The sequence below is a fragment of the Aphelocoma coerulescens genome, chromosome 3, assembly GCF_041296385.1.
Source record: "Aphelocoma coerulescens isolate FSJ_1873_10779 chromosome 3, UR_Acoe_1.0, whole genome shotgun sequence".
Classification (NCBI taxonomy): Eukaryota; Metazoa; Chordata; class Aves; order Passeriformes; family Corvidae; genus Aphelocoma; species Aphelocoma coerulescens.
Window position 1 is genome coordinate 21224555 of NC_091016.1, and position 27309 is coordinate 21251863.

The 27309-nt window shown below is 38.1% G+C and overlaps 1 protein-coding gene across 24 annotated transcripts in view; it reads right to left on the reverse strand.

The window, feature by feature from the left end:
• Positions 1–27309, reverse strand: part of NRXN1 (neurexin 1) — a 681973-nt gene that overhangs the window by 351283 nt on the left and 303381 nt on the right. For 23 of the 24 annotated variants that reach the window (XM_069009396.1, XM_069009411.1, XM_069009402.1 and 20 more), the window contains 3 exons: positions 17075–17197; positions 12076–12457; positions 11344–11534 (listed from right to left, as the gene is read on the reverse strand). In XM_069009396.1, coding sequence (XP_068865497.1) covers positions 11344–11534; positions 12076–12457; positions 17075–17197 — 696 coding nt within the window. Of the gene's footprint in view, positions 1–11343; positions 11535–12075; positions 12458–17074; positions 17198–27309 lie in introns of those variants that run through there. The other variant, XM_069009421.1, reaches the window with a different exon arrangement.

Below are 27309 nucleotides of genomic sequence, written 5' to 3' on the forward strand. Positions count from 1 at the left end.
ATATTTAACATGCAATGGCAGAGATTCAGAAAAGAAAAAGATTGTCCCTGCTCCTGCTAAACGAGATCAGGGGAATCAACATAGTACAATACAAATTCCCAGGTTTTCTCTTTCTCATTTCTTATGTAAGTACAACTTCACTACTGGAAATTTTACTCCAGAACAAATCCCTTGTTGTGCATCTGGCTACCTACAGGTGTGAATTACATGCAAGTTATTTCATGAAGTAAGGTACCACAGTTCATCAGATCAATACTACAAGATTATGACACTGTGTAAACTGGCTGCAGCCTAAATGCAACACTAATGCTACACTGCTACCCACGGAAAATGTGTAAACACAGTTTCTGGAACTAAAGTTCTTGCACATATTCTCTTCTAAAGTTCAGTTTGATTTTTAAATGTATTCCTGAAAAAGTCTCATTCTTCTCATAGTAATCCTGATTTTTTTTAATTTATGAAGGAAAATAGCCAATTTACATAAAATATGTGTCAACTCTCATAGGCAAAGTTGCAGGTAGTAAAGAAATGGGTGAGATAATACAGTGAACCAAGATTTCCTTCTGATCACTTGAGAAGCTTCAAATAAAGCAGTTATTTAAAAGCAGATCTCACAACTCTCTTCTTTCTTGTATTAGGAGTCAGTGCCCAGATTTATCTCCTTTTTGTTGCAGTGGGAGGATTGTTTCCTCTCTTTGTTTTTCTGAGGCCAAAAAACCCAAATGTGCTGCAGGCATGTTCTCACTGGCACGTTCATGGCAGGCCAGAGGAATCAGCTGGAAGGCAGCACTGTCAGAGCTAGACCTGCTCATGGCAATGATGGTACTGCTCAATTATGCCATAAGCACTGATAAAGAGAAGATTTTAGTGGGTTTAACTTGCATCTTTTACAGGTACTGCAGATCCTCGTTTATTCCAAGAGGATCTTTCCTATTTACACCTATTTATCTCTTTTCTGACTTAGAGCTAATTTGTGCTTTAACAACAAGTAAATTTAACACAGAAATAAATTGCTAGCTAATAAATTAACCCCAGTTCTCAATGTATTCATTATTGGTATCACACTTATGCAAAAGCACACAGAACACCACACAACAGTGAGTCACACACAACTGTTGGTAAAACAAATGCCAAGTCCTCCTGTAATAGCTCATCTTTTTTTATCCCAAGCCTCTGCATTCCTTCAAAATAAGAACTTTGCAAATGCTAAACCAAAGAACTATAAAACAAAGATTGAAGATGCTGTTCTATTTTCTGAATAACTAAAAGAAGTTATTAAGAGCTATTATCTAGCACTAGGGACATTTCTGACAGGTCACTTCATAGACTTTTCTCCTTTCCTGAGAATTCTTACATGATACATGCTGGTGGGCAAAAACTATTAACTTCATGTAACAGCTACCATTGTCTTCAAACATAAGTAGAGAGAGAATTGTTTTCCATGTGTTTATAATGGTAACAACATAAGAATACTGCTCAGGTGTGACTGGTGCACCTGGACCCCTTAACCAGGCCAGCAGTTGTTTGGTACAGGAGATTGCTGACATCAGACAGCAAGTAGTTTAGCCAAGATGTAGTTAGACTTCTTTACTCTCCTAGATCTGTGTGCTTTGTGTACTTATCTGGTGTTCAGTTCTTGAACACCTTTGTTGACAAGAAATGAAAACCATTCATCCAAATATTGTTCCATGTATGACTTAAAAAAAACAAGGAAGAAATAAAACAGTGGAAGGAATTGTGGCTTGACTTTTTCATAGCCCATCAAGACAATATCTCATTTTTATATAGCTGACCAAAAGCATCTTCAAATCCATCATTCTCTCCAAAAGCAGACATTCTCTCCCCCAGTCTCTTGTTGTGCTGCTGGTTTTAAATATACTGTCAGCTATTCTCTTAATTTCCCTTTCACTTTGGAAGAAGTTGCTCTGTCATGTTTCTAATGTCACATTGCACTAAACCACCATTGTGGCTAGGAATGGGAGTTCTTCGTGGTGTACTAGAGTGGTGTTACTGCCCAGGAAAGAGATGGATAGCCCTGGCATACCATGGTGGATTCTGAAAACACAGCAGGCATCTCCACAATTCCTTTATAAGACACATGGAAATACAAAGGAACATCTGGCTGTGGTGAAGCCAAGGTGTCAGGCATACTTTTCTCCAAATATGCTATTTCAAAATGATCAAGCATACAACAGCTTCTTCCCTCAGGCAGGCAAAGAGGATGGAGGACTGCAAAGACTGAGAAATGCCATAGGGAAAGTCTAATCTCAAAAGAAAAAAGTGCTCACTTTATTCCAGTCCCTCCTAAAACAGACGAGCTGCTGTCTGCAGATCAATAGAAATCGCTTTGTAGTATATTAATAATTGCACTACAAAGTACATGGGGAACTCATCCTAGGACAACCCACACAATCCCAGCTCACAGTATTTTTGAGGCAACTGGATTGTGAAAATAAATTACTCTGCACAAGATGAATATGCCCTGACTAAAAGAACAGGCACCATCCTGGTTTTCAAATCTCAAAGGGCTGTTGTCTCAAATGAAACGTCAGGCAGGCATTCAGATGTCTCTGACATTCACTGGAATATGGGAGCCTCCTTGGCCTTGATGACCTTCTCACCTCCCCAGTGTACAAGAGCACCCACCTTTTGCACATTTACTTTGTGCAATAGGTGGAGCACAGCGGACACTTTTCTTTCAAATGGGGGATTTCAGCACACAATTTAGAAAAGGAACTGGGCCTGAATAGTGGATGAGTGCTCATTCTAGAGTGTCTCCTCACCTTCATCAATCCTGAGTAAACACTTGCTTTTTGTTCCATATCAAGAAAATGTTTGGTCCTTTTAAAAATGTTGATGAGATATAATTGCTCTTTTTTCCTAAACCAAGAAGCCCGCTGTGATCATAGCCCATTAATAAACTGAAGAACAGTTGACAAAGGCTTAAATGATGCATCCACACAGCTTCTGCAGCACATACGCTCCAGCATATGGCTTTTCAAACCCCCTTTGCAGCAGAGAATATGCACTTTGCTGTGCATTCACAGGCCTGCTTGATGCTAGAGCAAAGCATGACTGAATTTTGTCTACCACTTGCAAGGGCACTTGAGGGAGGACATGAAAATGTAAACTTTGTGTTTTATGTCCACTCACTCACTTCAAAGAGTCCATTCTGTAGCTTCAGTATTGATTTGTGGTTGATGTCTTTTGGTTTTGATGTGATTTTTTTTTTTTAAGAAAAATAGTCTTTTCAAATGTTTGTCCTGTTGGAGTGATTAATTCTATCACTTTTAGACCCTCTCTCACCTAAGGACGGAAAGGGTGGCTAGTTTACTTCTCCAGGCTCTGCTGAGTTATCTGTCCTTTCAAATACTTCAGGCAAGAGGCTGTTTTATGATGTGACAGGTGGTGTCTTTCATCCTTCACATTCCCTATACTGATAACCAAGAAAGGCAAAATGTTTACAGGCAAATAAAAAGAAAAAAAAAAAAAAAAAAAAAAACAAAAAGAGGAATTTCTAGGTTAGCAAGTCACTCTTTTAGGAAGGAACGTGGAAACTGATCTTTTCACCCCAATTCTACACTGCTTTCAGTATCTTGCTTGAATACACCATTAAATGTATTAGGAAAAAAAAAAAAAAAAGAAATCACCAGCACTGAAATGCTGACATTGTGAATTTTCTTCAGGCACCCTTATTGGCACATAGTACATATTGTAGTTATTTGTCAAGAGAATTGAACTTTGAAGATATTTCTTCCCTTGACTGATACTTGACTTTTTACAATTTCACTGTAGCACTGCCCCGTAGTCCACACTGACAGAAAAAAAAAAAATGCAAGGAGAATTAAGAGGTACCAGAAAGAATTTACAGTTGATGGGTGGACCAGGAACAGCATCTTACAGCTTTCACCTGCCACTGATTTCCACAGCAGTCTACAGTGGAGATAGGGCTGCTGTTCCACCTTTCCCCAGTCTCCTGGTTCCATCACGCTACTCAGAACTGCACTGAAGGCTTTTCATACTCATGCAAATATTCTTCTGCCTAGAAACTTTTTCTTAGGGCTCTGCTAGATGTGCTGTCCACTTCTGCATGCATTTCTTGGTGCTCAGATTTCATTCTTACTACAATTTTTGTCTCACTTTAGTACTCCTCAAGGATCACACAAATGTGCCTATGTTACACAAGCAAGTAAAGGTGGTGTTTAAGTGAGCAGCAACACAACAACGTCCTTGGGAGAGAAGTTTTGAATAGACAAAAGGAGATACTCAAAAAGTGCATGCTGACATCTGAAGATTTCTCCATGTTAAAATCCACCATTTCCCCAAAAATTCTGTTCTCAAAAAATATTTTTTCCTCAAACAAGGAACAGTTACACAAAAACATTTATCATTTTCCTGACAATAAAAATCCTCAGATTCCCTGCCGCTTTATTCCTCTCTGCTTGTTTTTACCCCCACTAAAGACTAGATGGAGAGCACTGGCATTGAAAAAGATTAAACAGATGTAAAACCAAGGCAGTCTGCTTGTGCAATGGACTGTGAGGAAAGTTGGTGATGCATGTTAAATGGTAAATAATAAAATCTAATTGCCATATAAATGTGCATGGCAATCCATCTCCCACATAATCAATGCTAGGCCAATTACTCTGTGTGAGGGGGATGGCTGTGGTGGAGAGGTGAGGCATTCAAGCACATCAAATGCCCTTCATTTCTTGCCTGTTCTGGCCACTTTTGGAGATTGTATACACCTGAAAAATTGACAAAATCTAAAAAAGCTGGCATTTGCATGGCACAGTATAGTCAGATCTCCCTTCCTCCTGCTATAATGTTTTCACTCTCTGCTTTTAACAGCCAACACATGCTCTTAGCAGAGCCTGCTTTCAAAATAGTGAGGAATTCCTCTTTCCAACAGACACACTAGACCTCAGAGATCATAATCTACAAAACTCTTCCTTTGCGAAATGGTTCAGGCACAATTCTCCACATAAAGCTACCAAACAGATGAGATGTTAAATGTTCTCATTTTGAATGGAGGCTTGCAGAGAGTAACTTTTTTATATGATATTACTTTTGATCAAGACAATCACATTCAGACTCTGAGGATATTCCATGAAGCTGCCCTTTTGCAAAAAGGACTGCTCTGTTAAAATACCAAGGTTAATGAGGGCTCATGGCAGCACATTTTAAAACAAATTTAGGATGTGCTTCTTCAATCTGTGTATCTGTGGGGGGACTAGGATGCATACATTCCACTGAATGTATTTATACTAAACATGCAGAGGCTTTGGTAAGTTTCAAGAGTATACATGTTTCCTGTATTATTCTTAGCATAACTTTTATTTGGTGTTCCAGAAAGGGCTTGAATGAAATTTCACAATCACCAGGAGTAATAACCTGCATGTCAAACAGCTGTAGGAACGTAGGCAAATCTATTCACTCATAAATGTATGAAAGACTGAGAAGAACAAGGGAGAAGCAGCAGAAAACAAAAACCCTTCTCACCATGTACTGATCTGACAGCCTATTGCATTGGTGACTTCACAGTGCAAGCTCTAGAATATCTTTATTTAATCTAGAACTACTGGAATAGATTTTCAATTTTTTTCCCTGTCTCATAATTTTGGCTATTTGGGCACAACTTCTGAAGCCTTAGCACCATCAAAATTATTCTCACAACCTGGTGGACAGCATTGCTGTTTAGAAGCAGCATGTGAAAAGTGGCAAAGAAAGGAGGATAAAGGAATTCCCATTAGACCAGGTTGTCCAATGACGTATTGTTATCTACTCCTAGAACTTTGTTACATAGGAAGTCTCAAAGAAGAGTTCTCAGTTTTAAGTCCCTTGTTTTTCCTCCGTACAGAGTCTGCTTTCCTACATTATCAGGAAGACAACAGCTACATTTGCCATTATCTACTCCAATAGGTCACACTGGGAAGATCTATTTGCTGCTGACAGTATTTGGAACTCTGTATTTGGAACAGAACATTATTTCTGCATGAAGAATTCACACCCCACTGGCAAGGTCATTACATTTAGCTCACGCATGATTATTTGAGATATTTAAACATTAATACTTGCTCATTTGTACAATGTTTCTGTGCTTCTTAAAGCTTTGTTTCTCTAGTAATAAAAATATAAAGGATCACTCCTGTTGATAGAGACCTTGCAATGTAGAGAAAAACATATAATGAAGCAACAATAATAACTACCTCAATATAAAACAACAGAGAAAAATATTACATGAAAGTGAAACAATTTCAGTTTCCATTCCTGAAACAGGAATTCCTCGTTATGATCCAGACCAATTTAGCTCAGCATGAATAACCTACTTTGACAGGCAAATGAAATATCAATAGATTAAGGGACTATTACAAATCATCAATGAATGTGCCAGGCTAGTAGACCTACAGATAATTTAGTTAATTGCATTCAAACTTTACAAGGATGAATTAATTGCCAAGCGAATATTTATGCACATTGATGAACTATAATTTGGTGCATTTGTAAAACCACTGAGGTGATACCAGAAATAAATATAACTACTTTTCTTTCAGGTGCTTCAATCTAGTCTGTTTTCACAGTATGGGACAAAACAGCAAACGAAAAAGCAAACATAGATAGAAGCAGCAGCCCTATCTCAAAAGAATAAAGGAAGCCAAGGGCCAGTGAGGAGATACAGAAATAAAAGCAACACTGAGATCTAGACAGGTTATTTTATTCCAGGCTGATTCGGATGCATGCTCTAGTATGGATAGCATTTTTTTGAGGATGCAGTGATATAACAGCACAGGAATAACACATGACTTACAATGGGCTCTAAAACTGACATTTGGGAAGGCCACATGAAAGACGATGACAGTGGGACAAGTTGAAATTATGAATGTCAGTTCAAAAAAACAGGTCTTGACATATGAAATGATGCACAGGCAGTAAAAGTTAACCCATAAATATTGAGCTGTGTAGGATTTTTATTTTCAGAACGGTGATACCGTACTAAAAAAAATGTAGTTAGCCCAAAATCAAGATTAAGATGAGTGCAGATCATCTTAGAGGATACAGCATATCTACAAATAAGTTCTGTGATGTGGAAAGTTTAAAATTGGATTGGATACTGAAGTGCTGAAACTACCAACTCATACAAAAGTTTGTAACTACTTTTTGTTCAATCTAAAATAACTGAGGTATTCTTTACCTTCTTGTTCGGTAAGAGTACAGTATCTCAACTTCTCATTTCAATTTATAAATAATTAAAATGCTAAAATATTTTAATTTTCTGATGGGTATTCCAAGAGAATTCTGATTGGAATTTTTCAGGGATTTTTATGCCTGCTGTTTAAAAACCTGTGTGAAAACTTTGGGAATTAAAATATTGCCTATATGTGTAGGAAAGAAGCAAGAGAAAAATTAAACCCTGGTTGGTAAGTGGATACAATGTGTTCTTGAGGACATCCTCCTCCTTGGAAGCAGCTCATGCATCTTTGAGTACTTATAAAATAAAATAGTTTCTGACAGAACTACAGCTTCCCATAACACAGGAAAAAAATTGTGCAGGGGGAGAGACATTATAGATATTGTAAAAGCCACAGTCTAAGCAAGGGAGATGCCTTTTCTTTGGCAACAGTGAGGAACACGACTCACAGAATGGTTTGGTTTGGGTTCTGATGCAGCCCAAGACACAGTTGGCTCTCTGGGCTGCCAGCCCACGTGGCTGGGTCATGCCCAGCCTCCCATCCACCATCACCCCCAAGTCCTTCTGGGCAGGGCTGCTCTCAATCTGTTCATCCCTCAGCTTGTGTTGACATTGCAGGTTGCCCCATCCCAGGTGCAGCACCTGCTCTTGGTATTAATAATCCTCATGAGAGCACAATGGGCCTACTTCTTGAGCTTGTCCAGATGCCTCTGGATGGCATCCCATCCTTCAGGTGTGTCCACCACATCATTCAGCTTGGTGTCATCAGCAAATAAACTGAGGGTGCCCTCGATCCCTCCACGTCATTAATGACGACATCTAATAACACTGCTCCCAGTAAGGGCCCCTGAGAGACACCACTTGCCACTGATGTCCATCAGGACTTTGAGCTGTGGACCACCACTGGATGCAACTGTCCAACCACTTTCTTATCCATCTATCAATCCACTCATGAAATCCACCTCTCTCCAATTTGGGGAGAAGGATGTTGTGGCCATGTCAAAGGCTTTACAGAAGTCCAGATAAATGACATCTGTAATCTTTCCTAGTCCACTGATGCAGTCATTCCATCAAGGAGTTAAATTCCATTTTCACTTGTTTTTCTGTGCCTTTTGAGGCTACTCAGACCCCTCAGAACATCAGAGCACAGCATCAAGTACAACGAGCAAGAATTCCCCTCCACCCAACTCTTTCAGGCCTTGATTTGCAGCCATGCCAACCATCTAAAGCTATCCTGAGAGGATAAGATATCCTGAGCAGGACAGGGAATCTGCTCATGAAATATATGAAAGGAAATTTGCTGTGTAACTGTGTTGGCAGGCTTGAGCTGCACTGCTTTTGCTGTTCAGACTCATTTATCTTTACGGGTTATCTGCTAGAACTGCACCTCAGCACACTTTGCTAATTTTCCCTGCGAGGGAAAATAACACTGTTCTTGGAATCCAAACACAGAATTATTTTCACTCATTTATTTGTCTCCAATTTATAATTTACCCATCTAATTACCGCAATAATTAGGCTGCAGGATGTAATATATGTGTTTCCACAGGTAGCTGCTGAAATTGTACCAGAGGTTATGCAGGGAACCGATGTTTGTGATAATGAACTTTCTGTGTTACATTGCCAAATCCTACACCCAAATGGAAACATATATTGGAAATTCTCTCCTATACTTTTATGGCAGCTGTCTGCTTTCCCAGACAACTTCCATGCTGTGCAGGCTTGACAACACAATCTGTGTCTTATCTTTGTGCTGAATTCACTGTGTATTTGCAAAAACCCACATACAGAGGGATTTCTTTTTCCAGGATCAGCTTGGATTTCAAAATCAGAAATTGGTAACTCTGCAATTACTCAGAATGGCTGCAGGTTCCATGCTATCTGCACACATTAATATTTTACCTAATGATAACTCTGGTTAAGCAGAACTATTGATACCAGTAGCAGGAAGTGTAATTTTGCATTTGCTTTGTTGCTAAGGCTAAAATAGTACAAGACAATGAATTAATTGTAACTATTTATATCAGGAAAGTATATGGAGTGTTTATAGCACAACAGAAATATGTCATTGTTAGAAATGCTGATGTAAAATAGAAAAGAAGCGACTACAGGAGACCATTTCTACTAAATACAAAGGAAGGAAAAACAGTAATGAAAGGCATTTTTTTTCTCTCTTTTAGCCTGCTGGCTAAAAAGTATCAGCTTGAACCCCCTCCCAAATCCAACCAAAATTCTCATGATATATACTGTGCCATATTTAAGGGAAGATGACTGAGTAAAATTTAGTATAACACATTTAAAAACATGAAATAAAATGAAGCATACTATTATGAGGAGACAGAGGTTGAGGATCTGTGTATGCTAGACCCGTTTTAGAGAGGTGCTTGCTATATATTTCTGCACGAAACACGTCAGGCTTGTTATTCTTTTACCATCCACGTTCCCTGGGTGGTGAATTACAGAAAATCATCTAACACAATTCACCTTCCTCACTTCAAATCTCAGTAGGTTTTTTCACGCTCCTCATTTCTTTTTCTTTCTTTCTCCCCCCCCCCCCCCCCCCCCCAAATGAAGGTGAGAAAACGCGACAGCTATGGATACAGTTTTTACTTCAAAAGCGCAAGGCGAAAGTAGCATTTTCCAAGCGCAGCACACAAAGGGATGTTGGATTTTGCAGATTGCCCTCGCTGATGAGCCTTCCCTGGGCAGCGCGTTCGGTGAGATCACAGCGCTCTCTAGTGCCTTCAGCGAGCACATGGAGCGAGCTTGATCGGCTCTCCTTAAATAAAGCGGCACACACCAAAGACACGCCACAATCGGTTTGCAAAATGTGCCGAATGAAATGGCTGTGTTAATTATCGGCTCGCAACAGGATTGGGTTTTTTTTTTTTTCCTACCCATGCCTGATTTATCTACTAGGAAAAAAGCCAAACATATTAAAGACATACACATATGCATGAGTAGTACTTGCCATCTTAAAAATGTCAAGGAACAAGGTGGATGCTTTTTCTACAGCACCAAAACCAATGCTGAAATATTACACTGTCTCAATAAACAAAACAATAAACAAAATCGATGATGTTTAACAGAATGCAAACCCCAGAAATAACACGGCACAAATTTCAAATGCTACTTTACGAATGGAGTGTGAGCCATCCAAAAAGCTTTATCAGAAATGCTAGGTTTATAAATAAAAGAATCTCTTCCTGAAGATTATGACATATCAGGATACTGTTTTCACAGTCTTTCTTACAATCTTAATAGCACTTTCAAGTGAGGCAAACATGTAAAATATCACAAAATCCAGCATAATTACCAAGGTCAGCTCATTATCTGTGACTCAGAGGCAGTTAAAAGAAAATCCAGCAAGGAATAAGCTCTTGATGGAATATTAATATCTACTTTGAACATCCTGGCTTTTGAAATATCATATTTCTTTGACTGTTATGAACTTTCAGTTTTCCTTCCAAGAGCCTTCTTAAAGAATGTTAAAATATACAGTACTTTTCCACATGATCAGAACATATATTCTTATGTCTGATTAGGTAGTCATTATTTTAAAAGTATATTTACTTATACATCTTTCCAAAAAGATATTTTCCTCAGATGCAAATTAGCTTTTCAGAAACCCACCCACAGAACTCATTACTATCACTTATTTTAAAATATACATATATTTATAAAATATGGATCTTTAGAATCTAGCTGCATGTATAACATGTAGGTTTAATGCTATAAAACAAAGTTTACCCCACCTGAAGTCGAAATTACAATACATTACATATTTAGATGAGTATGTTATGCCACGTGTATAACTTATGTTCATGTAAAAGATATTGTAGGCTTCATTTAATCCCCCAATTATCTTTTGGTTTATATGGGCCACTCTGTGTTATTATAATTTCCTACTTTTTTTTTTTTTATTCCCATGGGATCTCCACATGTTTAAAGTTGTACCTACCTGTGCAGAACTAACACCAAATTGGCATTGTCAGGTTATGATGATGTTATCTCTTGTGATCATATAAATTATTATAAAATAAATGGTTTCATACAATATTAAAAGAATATATCATACTTTACATCCATCATTAACTTGTTTATCATTCTGTAATGGCCCTCACTGTAGATTACACAAGAATAACTGTACTTACTTTTGAGATCTAAATTCCTGGCTCCTGCTGTGCTCTGTGTTGTGATTTTAGTGTCAATCTTTACAGTGTGTAGGTTGTTGGTATCCCTTGATATCATTACATTATGCCACTGGTTGTCATTCAGAGGTTTATTAGAACTTCCCTTGATGAGGTTGGCACCATTTCCCAAGTCAAACACATAGTGTAAATACCTGGGAAAAGAGAAAAAATTGGAAAAGTTTCCTTTTTCTTTACATGGCAAGGGGGCACTAATTAATATGTCTAATATTTTCTATTTGCTTGTACTCCTCAGCAGAGCTGGCAAAACCAGAAGACAACAATGAACGCCAGATGGGGAAGCAACTGTCATTCCGAGAAATTGCCACTCGTTTGGATGAGTTGAGGTGCAGTCCCAAGTTTCTGGAAAGCAACAAGCACTCCATGTACCAAGACATGCATACATACGTAGAGAGAGAACAAGAGGGAGGCTACAAACTAGCACTTCTTTGTGGTAAACACGAGAGAAGTTATACCTATTATTTACTTTCATACATTTCAGGCATCTAGCTTCATCTGAAAGAAAGAGTCACAATAAAGCACATGAAGTTCAACATGAAGAAGCATTATCAATCACATCTGTCCAGTCAGAAAAAGGATTGGCATCCTAAACTTTTCCATGTATTTCCCATGTATTTCCTTCTGCACATACATTTGGAACAGACTGTTTTTGTCGTTATGCTAATCCATACATACCCTTTCACTAATTCAACCACAATGAAATCATTTCCATCGCCACTGTTAAAAAGTATCAATCCATCCAGGGAGGTGGTTTTGAACTGGAAAAAAAGGTGCATAGATGTGTATGCTTGTAGCGTGGCCAGTGCCACATAACTTGCTTTTGTTTTAAAGGTTACAGGGTCTGCTATGATGTTCCTGAACCCAAATCTTGCATTTAGCTCACAATAATCGATGTCTCCATTTTTACACAAGTCAATGTATGCCATGCCATTAAATGTGAGACTCTGCAGATGCCCAATAAAATTAGAAGGCACAGAAGACAGGTAGCGCCGTTCTGTTATTATTCCTGTTTCTATGTTGTGGAATTCCAGTCGTGTGTGATCGCCAGCCATTTGACCTTTAAACAGCAACAAGAAAACACGTGTTAGTGTCTGAAATGGGAGGTCAAAAAGCACATCATGTGATTAAGTATCTGCAATAATTTCACACTTTTCAGAATGTGCAAGGCCAACTCCAAAGGGAATTCTTCTAAATTCATCCTAATTACTGGTAAACCCAGGAGCCTTTCCAATGCGTTCAGCACATTTGGATAAGGCCAACAGCAAGATTTCTAAACTGAAACAGTTTGCCAGAGTACATTAAACTGCCAACAAAACCCCTCACTTTAGTGACACTTAACCAGATGTGGGGTTTTGCTATAAGCAAGTGTGTTTACTTAACAGGAGGAAGACAAAGGCCAACCTCTGAGCTAAACCAACAATATCAGAGTTTCATGAAAGAGAAACAGAACAGCTTGAGGGATATTATTCCACGTGCTTTGCTTCAACATGCATGATCTGACTAGAGGAAGGAAGGATTCCTGCTTTTGCTGTCTTAGGTTCATTAATGCTGGCCCTGCTGCAAAGCCCTGTGCCACAAGGGTGGACAGCTGCTTGAAAGGAACTGGCTTTGTACCATGGGGATAAACCATGGGAGAAAGGGCAGGGCCCAAGAGATGGGCTGAGTAGAAAGCCTTCAGGAAGGGTGCATGCCAGTGTTTTTTAATCCTGGAAACAACAAGGGACTTGCTTTGGTCAGAAAGGTGGCCAAAAGCAAGCCCCACAGCTGCCTTTGAGTTCTCTCTCTCATGAAAGGACAACTGCAGAGCAAGAAGCCTGAAATCTGCTGACTGTAGAGCTAATCTGGAGGAAAGGATCAGCACTGCCAGAGTACACTGCATACAGGTCAGGTAAGTTTTTAAGCTAGTTATTAAATACCTTACCCAGCACATCAAAATTGTGTTCACGGAAGTGTTCCTTTTTCTGACAGAACTTCCAATTTTTTCCATGCTGATTTTAAAGAAGTAGGTCAGTATTTTCACAGGGCTGATTCATGGTCACATTGTGTGGAAAACCAGCTTTTATTACTAATGAATTTCACCTCTTAATGTACCTTTTGCAAACCATGGTCTAGATTCTCCAATTCCTTAGCTGTATCATGTCTCTCATGAAGTACAGAGAAGGTGAAGAGCAGACCTAGTCAAGCTGAACTAAATACTGGCATAAAGCTGCTCTAATTCAAGTTCCCACAGTGGCAAAGCTGTTGACAAGACAAGTTCTCTCTGTCCATCCTGAAATATCCTGTTCCAAGAGAGAGCGTGAGCACTGCCCCAGGCTGGACATGTCAGAAGTGGTGCACAAAGCCTGGAGGAGGCTGACACAGCTGTACCTTTGTAGGTGTCATAAGGAAGTGTCTGTGGACATGTGTGTGACAGGGAAAAGACAAGGGAAAGAGAAATGTTGATATCTGGGATTTTCCCAGGGAGATGAATTCACGAGCAGGTTAAGTCACACCACTGAGATACAACTACAGGCATCAGTGAAATTACAGGCAAAATAGCTCTGTAAGTTTTAATACCATTCAGGCACAAAAATTGCTGTAATAATTTATGAGAAATATTTACAAGTAGCTTACTTGGCTTCAGGATGAGTTCTGTATGAGAACTTACTCTTACTGGTGTCATTGAACAGCACCACCACCTGGGATCTGCACTCACAGGACTGAGCACTGCAAGAGGCACCTTAAACCCCAGGGACAGTCTTCTTGATGTTCTTGTTTCTAAACATCAGTTCTGAAGATACCACTTGCCCTGAATGTATTAAGCAAAAGTGGGTTCTTTCTTGCAGTAATGAGTCAGGGAGCTGTCTTGGAAAATGCCAAATGTGTAATTTTGCTGGGACAAGAGCTGTATGTTGGATCACAGCCAAAGAGCTGAGGATCAAGTTTTAGAGAGGAACATTATGTATTCCAGTCCTGTATCCCTTCAGATGGCATTGCATTAATATCATGGCAAAAATCCACTGAGCTTTGGCCTGTAGCACAGTATCCCCACTACATTAAATGTATTTCCTTCTTTGAGCATAATAATAAAAAAGTTCCTGAATCTGGGCTCACATCCCAAATCTCCCTCTGACATTTCAGTTCTACAAACATGCAAACAGGACTTGAGACTTCACATAATGCTCCACAGGATTTGTAAAAGCAGCAATTAAGGAAAAGAGAGAGAATGTAATTTGTACTTACAAGGTTGGGAGTTTGGGGGTTTGGTGGTGGGTTTTTAAATTTTTTTTTTATTTTGTTATCTTTTTTTTTTTTTAATTTATCCGGTTTGTGGAAAAACACCATACAAAAGGCCAACTGAATTTCTGTTCATACCTATAAGCTATTCTGTTATCCAACTTTAGTGACTTTCAATCCACTTTTATTTTCTATACATTTTTTGAAAATAAGGTGCATCAGGGCTGGAAGTATTTAAACTCTTCTATGATGAGTAATTTCTTCAAAACCACCTGCATGACCTCCAATGAAAACTTGTTATGACTCTGAATTATATTTAACCATGCACACATTATGCATTTGTCAAAGAGAACCAAGCACAACTCACAAATGACTAAGTGGTATTTTATAACCTGTAAAAACTGGAAAGTCAGGCTGAATTATTTAATGGCTTTTCCTCCAGTTTAAGCTTTCTAGATCTGATGAGGTTTCTTTCATATATAACATAGGAAATGGAATCAAAAAAGGAAAACTCAATGTGTGGCAGGAGAAAGCTGGAATTTTTAGTAGGAAGTCATTTTCTTCCTTATTCTCCTTATAACACTACAATGACCTTTCACAGGAAAAATGAATGGGTCACATTTTAACCAAATTTCTGATTGCTGGGACATCTGAAGCAAAGTTCTAAGTAGTATAAAACAAGCACGCTTTAATCTCATATGGCAACTCTTTCCCTACCCTTTCAAGAAATTCATAGCTACTCCACATTAAATTCTAATACATACATTTGAAATGTAAACTTTTAAAGGCTTTTAAAACACTCAGTGTTGAAAAAAACCCAAACCAACAAAAAAAACCCACCCCAAAAAAATACCCCAAACAAAAAATCTCATCAGCTACAAAATACTAAAGATTTTCTTTGTTGGAAATGTGATATTCCTGGCACTAACAGAAGATTACCCATATTTAAAGTTCACTCTGTTTCTTCTCTTACACCAGGTTCCCTCCTCACTGGTGGAGGAAACCATGGATTGGCCATGCAGATTCCTACAGGGAGTTTAGGAAGCTTATTTCGTCTAAAATATTGGGATGACTTTCTCCCTTTGGATGAATAATATTAAGCATTTGTGGGTTATGCAAATGCAGACAACTTCCAGCTTGAAGAACTGAGAGGGAATTCAAGTCAACTGGCCAGTTTTTGATGCAGATACTGGGTTGTGGAAAGAATACAAGTGTTGCACCAGAAAACTGGACCCAGGCTATGTAACCTGTAGTATTTGTAAATTAGAACTCTGCCATGAATTGTGCATTTGGATCTTGCACTGGATTTTGATCTAAACAATTTCTACTATATTATAATCTGCCTTGAATGGTAGTTGAAGCAGCTGGATTATAATGTTATTCAGTATACTTCTACCCATACTATAAATTTATTATCAAAGAGAAAATAAATTATTTAGGCCATCTACATTCTTGGGAGAATGACCCTGGGCATCATAACATACACAGACTTCAGCTCTGGAAGATATATTGGCAATTTCTGATTCTAGAAAATATGTTCTTGCGACCACATGAATTATTTTTCAACCAGTGACATGACCTTCAGAGTTCTGCTCAGGTGAAAAGGGATTATTAAAGAAGGTACATGCCTCTTAAAAAAAAAAAACAAAAACAAACCAACAAAAATCATTTAACTTTTTACCATTTTAACAAAGGTTAGAACCAATGATAAAAGTTGTTTAATGCTACACAAAACCAAAGGATAACTCTAAATAGCTAACACAGAATTAGGCACATTGTACTGTGAAAGGAATCAGGGCCAGAAGCCAGATCAGTTGCTATTAACAACATGTATGTTGTTAGCATACATGTCATACAAGCATTGCCTTGTACAGGACAGAATCAATGTGTTCTCTATTAACCCTTCTGATGAAATAAATATAGAAATACATTTCTAACATCTGCTAGCATGCATGTCAGTTTTTTTTCTCCCATCCCAACTGCTAGTATTTGAGAAAAACATGCTGCCTAATATATTGAGGACAATTGATGCAAGATTCAAACCACAGTAGAATATCCTTCAAATGTTTATTAAATTCTTTCTTCCAGCAGTGGCTTAGAGTTTAGCCTTAACAATGTGTTGCCAAAAGCATTTTGCTTGCCTTCTAATTAGTGATGTATCAAATCACTCCTCTCCAATTACTGTATAAAAACACTCATTTAAGTCAGCACGAAGTTTTTCATTAATTTCAATAGCAAACTTGGAGCAACATTAACATCAAGTGTAATAACACACTTCTTGTACCAGCATTCCAAGATGCACAACATGGATTTTGAATCTTACCCAGGGAAAGAAAAAAAAAAACATCTGCTTCTTTCAGCTAAAGCCATTTTACTTCTGTCATTTTTTCTTTTTTTTTTTTTGTTTCATGTTTCCCCCCAGCCAACATGGAATCATGGAATCACAATGGCACACTACCTGTCACGGCCTGCTGGTCATCCACCATTAACTTTAAACCTTTTCCTCGCCGCACCACACGCACTGTGTGCCACTCATTATCATTGAGGTTATAGCCAGCAAAAAGGGTTTCTGGGCCTTTGCCTGTAGGATATGCCAAACAGTCATTATGCAATCTTTAAAGCAGTTTACATGTGAACCTCACAGAGAAAGAGAGAAACAGAGAGACTGGCTGGGCAAATGTTAAAACTCACCAAAAGTCACATCAAGCAAGAAAATTACCAAGTATAAGCAAAATATAGAGCTACTATATACTGTATACTATAGAACGACTACATTAAAACACTTCTAATGTCTATTTAATGATGTAAGTACATTGTATATGCACCAGGTTTTCATAAATAGGCACAGTCAACATGGATTTAATTATTCACTTTTCAATCACATACAGGCCTTTAAGAAATGGGATTACTGAGCTAAAAGAACTTCAAGTATGGATTTACAAGACTGGATTTTTGCTCCTTTATTAAAAATAATTTGGTGGAAAATAAAAAGTGGTAAATGTGTGTGCATGTGTGTTATATTTTTCTTAATCTATGTCAACTTCTCTGTTTATTTAGCCTCTGTTTATTAGGACTTCTCAGAATATCATCTATTACCTGATCTAGATGACTTGCTAATATTCCCACACAGTACCTTCTGATGTTAGTGGATCTTCATACTTTCCTTTTTCATTTAGTGGATATGTTTTTCTTGGGATCTGCTATTTTTGTCAGCAGTGCAGCAAACACTTCTAATGCAAATTCTGTGTATAGCACAATGTACTGGTGATAACTGAAGTATTCACAAACCTAGGAAACAGGATATCTTTAATGCCCAGGAAAAGATTTCTCATAAGAAAAGGATTATGGAAATTGTCCCCTGCACTGTCGACCAAGAAGTGAAAGAGAGAAAGAAAAATCCTGACTTTGTACTGTCACTGATAGGAATAGATGATAGACCAAGTGCTGAACCAAGCGATCAGAACTTATGTGGTAACTTATGTTCAAAAGGAAAAGTTAATCCACAATTAACAGCTGTCAATTAAATTCTGGACTCCTCTGTCCAAGAGAGACATGGAGCTGCTGGAGCAGGTCCAGTGGAGGGCTATGAAGATGATCAAGGGGTGGGAACATCTCTCTGATGAGGAAAGGCTGAGGGAGCTGGGCCTGTTCATTCAGCCTCAAGGAGAGACACTGAGAGGGAACCTCATCAATGTCTGTCGGTGTCTGCAGGGAGGGGTCAGAGGATGGACCTGGCTCTGCTCAGTGGTTCCAATCAATGGAACAATAGGCAATAGGCAGGAACTGAGGCACAGGAAGTTCCACCCAAACATGAGGGAGAAGTTCCTTACTGTGCAGGTGACAGATCACTGGAACAGGTTACCCAGATAGGCTCTGGATATCCCCCCCTCCCTGGGGATATTCAAGAACCATCTGGACATAATCCTGTACCATGTGCTCTGGAATGAAACTGCTTGAGCAGGGAGGTTGGACCAGATGCCCCACTGTGGTTCTTTCCAACCTGACCCACCCTGTGATTCTGTAAAAGAGACACATTATGAAATAACTTTTGACACAGAAACATTACGGTTACCCTGAGTCAGACAATTGCCTCCACTGTGTCCTTCCAGATGACTGTATCCCATGTGTCAGTCTTGTTTTGAAAGGAATACGCCACTAGCTCTGAAACTCTCCCACCTTTCTCTTGGGATTCTTTTCCATCCAGCACAGGCTAACTGTGGTGGGGGAGGTCTATTAGTAAAATCAAAGCCTAAAATCAAAGCCTCTATGACTTCAGAACTGCACTGAGGGAAGAGGACGCTAAGAGCTTGATGTAGCTGTTCAGCATATTGGACAGTTTGCATCTCAGATGTTTTCTATCTTCTGTCAGCATTTTTTTTAATTGCTTCTGGTTCATTGCCCTGCTTTTATATGCAGCCTTTACTATTTTGGGCATGCCAAGGGATCTCCAGGAAAGAAAATGAAGCAAAGGCAGTGAGATTCTCATAACACTGTTTCTCTGTGTCTCTGTATTGACACCAAGCTAGGAAAGGTGTTCAAACCCAGAAGAAGCAGATGATTTGGGTCAATTACCTGAATCATTCTGTTTCTTAAATGTTTGCTTTCTTTGATAAGACCAGTTTTGCATAAAGCTTAAGTGAATAATATTCTCTTTGAATGTGCTGATATAGATGCAGTGAGTAAAACTTTAGGCAGTTTCTTTTAGGCACTTCAACAGAAGCAATTTCTACCTAGAGTTGGCAAAAGCAGATGGATTTATATAAAATGCTGAAATGACATGAGCAAAATCTTAGTGAGAGTCAATTAGCCTACCTAGTCATACGTCATTTAACATTATTGTAAACATATTCATACTTATTTGTTAGTCCAACCCCCCCTTTGTTTTTCAATTATTAAAGTAGTTGAACCACTCAGTGTCCATTTTCTTGCTTCAGATCTCTAAAAGACCTAAAAGCATATGCAATTTTAATTTACTCTCACATTAACAACCCTCTGTAGTGTCCCTTTCGTGTAAAGGTGCCTCAGTGTATATTAATATCAAATCCAACTTGGCTGCTCACATTTACAAGCAAATCTATCTATTCTCTTTTAATGGCTGGGGACTTGTAAGCTCTTCCTGTTGTAAAATTAAATGTGTGTTTTCCTATGCATCAGTCTATTTTCCTTGCAAGAGTACGCCGAGTAAAAAAAAATCAGGTCAGCTGCCTGTTCCCACTGCATGCAATCCAAAAGAGGATTAAGGGGACCCCTGGTGAAAGGGCTATAAAAAGGAAAAACCTTGGTATGACACACCATGGGGGCAGTGCACTGAAAAGAGTCCTGGTCTTGGAGAAACTATCCACTTGCACGGAAACCAGACCTTTCTTTCCTGGGGCTGATCTCTAACAGAGAAGAAGGGCTTTTGCTTTGTCAGAGAGAGTTCAAGAAATTACAAAATAGCCAGGTCCAGTGCCCAGGGATTGTGTATCTACCTGTCTCATCCTACTGCATCTCTGCTAAGTAGAATAGTTTTCCTTGGCAACTGTAGAGGGAGACAAGGAAGGGGATGCATGCTCACCATTCCCGTGCTAATGCAGTGCTTGTGCTGCTTCCTGACAAGAAGATGTTTTCACATAGAAAAGCAACAAATATATTTGTGAGCAGAGTATTTTGGAGAAAATTGTCTAAATACTTAAACACAAAAACATGTAGGAATCCCTTGATACCACAAGGCTACCGGAACTGCAGAAGAAAACTCTTAACGTACCTTGTTAAATGGCATCAGCCAACCAAAAACATAGTTCATATTAGTACTTTACTCACTGACTTTCAAATATATTGACCTGAAATTAATTTAAACATCATACTGAGGTCACCACAGTACAGAGTCTTCTGCCCTGGTTATAGTTCTTATAGTGAATCTACTAGAAATTTGTATCTACTAAAACATTGGCTCTCTGGTCTTGCTCTGACTTTACACTGATGTGACTCCATTTAAATCACAGCAGCAGAAAGTGCTCTTAAATAAGTGTATTTAAATAAGAATTGGCATACTGCCACCTTTTTTTTTTTTTTGGCAAGGGGGGGAATGGGTGTTCTGGGCTTTTTAAAAAAAATATTGTTCAATATCTCCCACAAGAAGAAAAGCAAGAGCCCCAATTAAGAGAAAAAAAAAATATAATTTCCAGGTTTTTTTGTTTTTCAAGGACTGATACTACTTTTCCAAACTTCTGTCTCTCCACTCCTGTTTCCCACACTGCCATTCCCCTGGAACTCATCTGTCTCCTTCTATACAGAGCACAGTTATTTTGCTTCACATACCCAGCCAGCTCACTGGCTCACTTTCTGAACTACTAATTTTCTCAGATACTAAACTCTTAATCATAAACCTTTCCTTTCTGAGACCAGATACAAACTGGAAAAAAAATAATCCACTAAGTGTCTCCTCTTGCTTAAGTATGAAATTTATTATCAATGTCTAGGTTCAGCTCTTTCCCTATTTTAAAGGCTTAAATAACTACTAGATTTTATGCGTCCCTAGAGAAAATGGATAGTACCAAATAAAAGAAGTACTGGCACTTTTATGGCTACCACAATTTGCTCAGAGTCCATCATGCCAGTAAAATTTCCACATCCATTTAAAAGCAGATAATTGCTTGTATAACCAACTTTTTACAAAGCAAAATGCAGACTGTGCAGTCAGTTGATACAGGTACAAAGCTTGATGGTGCAATTCATTATGAACTAGGACATATAAAGCCCCAAAAATTCCCAGTTATATGTTTACTTTAGCATCCAAAGATGAGCTTACTTTGTTGTCAGCACCTCAGCTGGAACTTAACAGCCTTTTCAAAGTTAAAGGAAAAAAGTGTGAACCTCACAAAGAAAAAAATTCGAATTTCCAGTGCACTGAATATTCTAAATGTTCTCTGGAGATTCCTATTCTCTTTACTACCTTGTGAGGAGCTTATTCAGCCTAATTCAAGTCCTGAAGATTTGCTGAATTCCAACAAGTCAGTCAATTAACTTCAATATGCACAGTTTTTCCTCTTATAGATATCTATCCTGTGGTACTCTACTTTTAACCAACTATTTGAACAGAACTGATGATTTTGAAAGAAGATACTAGCTTTTGGCATTGTACCAAAACATGGTCAAAATTAGTTGTCGGCACCAAACACAGGAATTTGTTTCTCACAATGCCACCCACCACTACCAAGAAATGTACTAAAATGCTTGGAGCATTCAATGCTGCCATTAAAAGTAGATATGAAAGATGAAATATGGAAAGAGGCATAGTAAATAGAGACTAGCAAGGGAGACTGGGTGCTTCAGTGAATGCTATACTAACCTATGGAACCCAAGCCAGATACAGGCAAATCACCACTATTTATTTATTGGTCAGCAGAAGAAGGATCAGTGGTTTCAGCCTGGTTTGCTAACAGAAAACTATGCATTCTACAGCTATCAGTTTCAGGTGGCATTTAGACAAAAAGCCATTTGGACAAGAAGACAAAACCCTGAGATCAATTCAGTTAATAGCAAATGCTAATTTAAGTCACGGTTGTCAAGATTTCAGCTAAAATAACAAATATTTTACGGTTCACCTTGCTATGTAGAGAAAACTGCATGGCTCTGAGGGGCACCTCAGAGAGTCATTGTAAATACCTGGTGCAGAACAAGACAACTCTGTGCCATCTCATTTATCCTGCCTTCCCGAGTAAATTTAGCATGCCTCTAACCCATGCTTCTGTTCCAGCACTCAGCCAGACTCACAGTCACTGTGCAAACCTCATGAGGCATCTGCATTTCATCCCAGGCTGCAGCACAAATAGCTCAGGGGAGGCTCCTCCAGAGCAAGGTACGGAAGCAAAAGACATACAGGGTAAGGCATCTTAACCTTCACTCTCCTTTCTATGGCTGGCTGCAGAAACATTTCTGGTCTTCCAAAGCACTCATTAGCACAGCTGATCTTAAAATATCAATTAATATAGTGACTCAACTGTATTTTAAATGACTGTGCCTGTACCATCCCAAAATTCCCTCACTAAACATGTTTCTTGCCAATAGGAAAATTACATTGCCTTTTAAATATCAGAAAAGTGTATCAGGTTATCATTTACAGCTAACTGATAACTTGAAAAAATCTAATTGCAAATCAAAGAAATTTTGTCTACTGTGTTTTCTCCCCAACAGGCTCATATGGAAAATTCCACAAGAACAGCACATTCACTGGATTGTATCAAGAAAAACATATCAATCTTGCACTGCTTGATCCAAATGCTTCAGCCCACAATAGTTTTATTATAGGCAAAATTGCTTTTGGCAATTTGGGTAATGTATTGGCAGTTAAGGGTATTTTTATCCCTTCTTTTAAAATAAAATTTGACATTTCAGAAATTAAAATGAAGGAGATTGGAGCTGCTGGTAATCATTCATTAGCCTTCATTTCAGCTGTAGAATAGATTTGCTCATATTCTTTAGAAAAACAGGAATATAATATTAAATATTGCCATCGAGGCTTATCTATATTTCTCATATAGAAATGCACAAAGCTAAACAAGTTACTTTTGAAAATTCTGCTGGCTTCCCCTACATGAACAAACTACAAACAGACAGCATTCAATATTGATTTAGTTCACTAGCAAGGAGAAACAGCATACACAGTGAATTCACTGGGGAAGAAAAATCCATGGAAGGATATAAAAACAACCAATCCAGGAATCAAGCACCATATCCAGCTCTGAGGACACGGAGTGTTCATTTGTTTGGTTCTTTTCTCTCTTTTCTCCAAATTTGCTTTCCCTGGCCATGGTGTGAGTTGCTGTGCATTTCCCCCCTCCCAGCTTTGTCTTTCTCTTGGAAGCTGCTTAATTTAGGGTGCAATATCACACATACTCATCCTTTTATCTCTTTTAAGCTGTGAGATATTCACTGTGACACAGCTGATGTCTAAACAGAGCCAGTGGATCCAGGTGGGAGGGTAGAATACAGATCTATTGGACTAAATTAAGTCTAAGGATTCTGCCAAGAAAGGTGCTGCTGATGAAACACTGTCTTGTGAAAGCCTATTCTCTACAAATAAGACCAGTACTCCATTTCAGCAAGATGGAGAAAGAAGGAAAAACATCAGAAAGCAATAAACTTTAGAGTTACAAGTCTTGATCTCCACACTTCCCTGCTAGACCAAAGGATATGTAGAAGACAGACACATGCTCTCAAAATTGTGCCTTGCTGGTCAATTATTGGGTCTATAGTAATTGGAACTGTATTTCCTGGAAAAAAAAAAAAAAAAAAAAAAAAAGGTTTTGAAGTAGCAATTACAGCTCTCTGTGAACTCAGAGCACATGAGAGGATAAAACTAGTTTTGTTACTGCATTATGAAAAGTCTGACCCATCTTACAGACATTTCTCGATGCATTACTCAAAACGTTTATGGTTTAAAATCCGCTGCATTTTAATTTTGTTTTGTAAGTCATCTATGTAAGCAAGTGAAACACAAACAGCCCTAAGGACATGTAATTTTCCTTCTTCTTGAAAATAATCAAAGAAAAGTGTATCTTTTAAAAGTAGCTGAAACCAGAAGGCAGCTAGATCCCTGTATTTTTAATGAGTGCAGTTTCTCTTTCATACTGTTCTCTGAGGATCACAAGGACCAGAAAATGTGCTAAAGGTACTAAAGGTTGTACGAATTTCCCCCAAGGCTGTGAACTAAAGCAAAGTCAATGAGCTTGAAAAAGATGGTTGTTGCTTTGTCAGCTTACTGCCAAACGCTCTGAGACAGATTTTCAGAAACTATGGTGAACCTGACAATTGGCTTTGCTGTAGGTGAGGTGAGCTTTCAATACATGGCAATTGGATGCTAATTTAAAGAAAACTTGTGTGAAAGATTATTTACTCCATGTAAAGAAATGTGTGCTTGCAAGGATCGTGCAGCTTTACAATCACACTGCAAGGTCATACCCTGCCTTGAATCAGGCTAAATTTTTTAAAGTGAACTCAAGAGTTAAGAGTGAGTTGGCATTCGGCAGGTTCATTTCCACAAACTACTTGTGTGGGTTTAATAAATCTTAATTTGTTTTCACATTAGCTTGATGTGGCTGCTATGATGAAAAACTCCACAAACTTTAAGCTGAATACATTTGAGCATTTTTCTTTAAGTCAAACTTAACAGTATCAAGTCAGTATCTTTGGCTTCATTCTACCTAAGCTACTGCTCTACACTAGGAAAGGAGCTATTTCACAAGTCTTCTATCCCATTTGATAACTGAAATTATTTCTTTTTCAAATATCACCCACCATAAGCTTGTGTATTACACAAAAAAAGTAAATGGGAAATTTTAATCCCTTTAAAAGACTGAAATTCTCCCATGCAGGATTTTTGCATTACACTGAGCTTTCTAATTCTGAAAGCTTGCTTCAATGGAAAATTCTTTTTAGCGCCTACTTAACAAAAACTTTGTAAAACTGGCAAAGAAAAGAATGGCTAATTCATCGGGAGTTATTAGCGTTTACTTTTTCTGCTTCTATAAAAAGAATAGGATTGAAAAATCATGACAAATGATGTGGGAACTTGGGAACTCCTATGTAAAATACTACTAAAACTGACATTAAACCCCAATTTTAAGGAGTATTGAAATTCAATTTTTTTAAAAGTAAATATTCATTGTTCAGCTATGACTTTAATGGCAGCCAGAACCTCTAATATTCATTAATTCTCTATAAATTCAGAGTTCTAGCAATACTACTGGTTTTTGAGATGTGGCTTAAAGTAAGGGAAAACAGCAATCCTAAGATAAATTCAAGCTAAGTTCCTCCTTTCCCAAGAAGAGTTTGATTTTTACCTCAGCAGACTCATTATTCTGGTCTTGGCTACCAAACCAAAAGTCCCAAACCTTAAAAAACACAGAGGCAGAAACATACATTTACCTGTCCTGGATTTCCAGGAGCAGCAAGAACATTCCCCTAAGTTTTCACACAAGTGGAGAGTAATACACCTGACAACCTCCATTTCCTCAGACATCATCTCTACAAGTTACTGTTCAAACACAGTGCCCTCAGCTTCCAGAGGAATTTTGTTGTCTTCTCTGAGCCCAAGAGATCTGGAGGAATTCTGACTTGGAAGAAGGATTTCACAACAAGACAGGTATCTAAATAAGGTCCAGATTATAAAAGTTAATTGCTGTCATTCAGCTAATAAACAAACAAACAAAAAAGACTGAGAGACAAAGGTGCTGCAGGCAACAGATGCAGCTGATCTCCAGGGGTACCCTTAGGAGCCCGAAGAACCTGTGCTACTGCTTTCCACTTAAAACCAGCGAGGTAAAAATAACCTAACTTACAGCAATCTTCATAGAAAAAGTAGGTACACATTTGAATGTTTCATTTTTTTTTTCATGGAGAGAATTGTAATATTTGTTATACATTGGCTAGATGATAAGTGACAACAAGGAAGAAAAGCAGAAACAGCTTTGACCACACATCAGCCTTTCTGACATTCATATTGACTGTGCCCATTTATATCAAAACCATGGCTGTCAAAACTCGTTACATTTTCAAATATAAGTAAGCACAATTTAAGTATGCTTAGCCATAATTTACCTTTCTATAGAAAAAAATTACCTTTATGTTTAGTTAAATTAACATAACAGGAAAAAAAAAAACATTTAAATATTTCCTTTTACCCTTATACCTTGCACAGTGTTCTTAAGAATAAGCAGATTGGAAACTATCTGGCATAGAAAGGAAGAGAATTTGGACTGTGACTTTATTTTAAGAATAAACTCCTCTTAATTTACAGGTGTCTTCATCCCAAAAAACAGTTGTTATAAAATAGTTAAAACTAAATCTTACACTCATATCCTTTTTTTTATAATTTAAATGCTGAATTATAACATTTTGCCTAATTAAGAATAATGAGAATAATATTTAAAGTTTTATTATTATTGATTAAGTGTTTTAAAATATTTTATAATCATCATGGATCAGAAAGCACAATTTCTTGACACTGCTTATTCTTGGATACTTCTAAGCAGACAGGAATCAAGCAAGGAGGACTAAAATAGACATTTCAGATTGCTTTCAGAAATTACAAGTGGGTGAATACAAAGGTTCTATGATCAGCCTCCACTGACTTGGATGGGTATATATAGTCTTGCATGCCTGAGAAGAAAAGCATAGCTTTTGAAATTTAGTACCTGGAGTTGTTTTTAACATTGAGAGAATCTCTCCAATGCTCTTGTGCCATTTATCATCTCTTTAGGATTGTGCTCAGTGTCAGAAAGGGACAATTTTTTATTTAACAAAACAAGTAAACTTCTTGGCAGAAGTGCCTACTTGCACTTTCTTAAGGTGTGCTCTGTATCTTATCATTGATTTATGCAATTTTAGGGAATCGAGAATCCGTGTTGCTGACTTTCAGAGGTAGTGCTGCTCTTATTCACAGCCAATTAGCTCATCAGCTGAGTTCCTAAGTGTCTTGTATCATGTCAGTGATGGTGTCAGCTGTCTCGTGTTAGCGGGAGATGCAAGAATACTTCTTCCCCCCAGAGCAAAGGGTGTGGTCGTTTCCTCCTAAGAAACAGCAGACTTGGCTTTCGAGCTGCTGAAATATTAGACAGCAAAAACTGCAGAGACAGTTCAAAGTATACCAATAACCACAGCAAAAGTTCACCAGGTAATTTTCACCCATATTCAACAATTATAGTGCTTAAA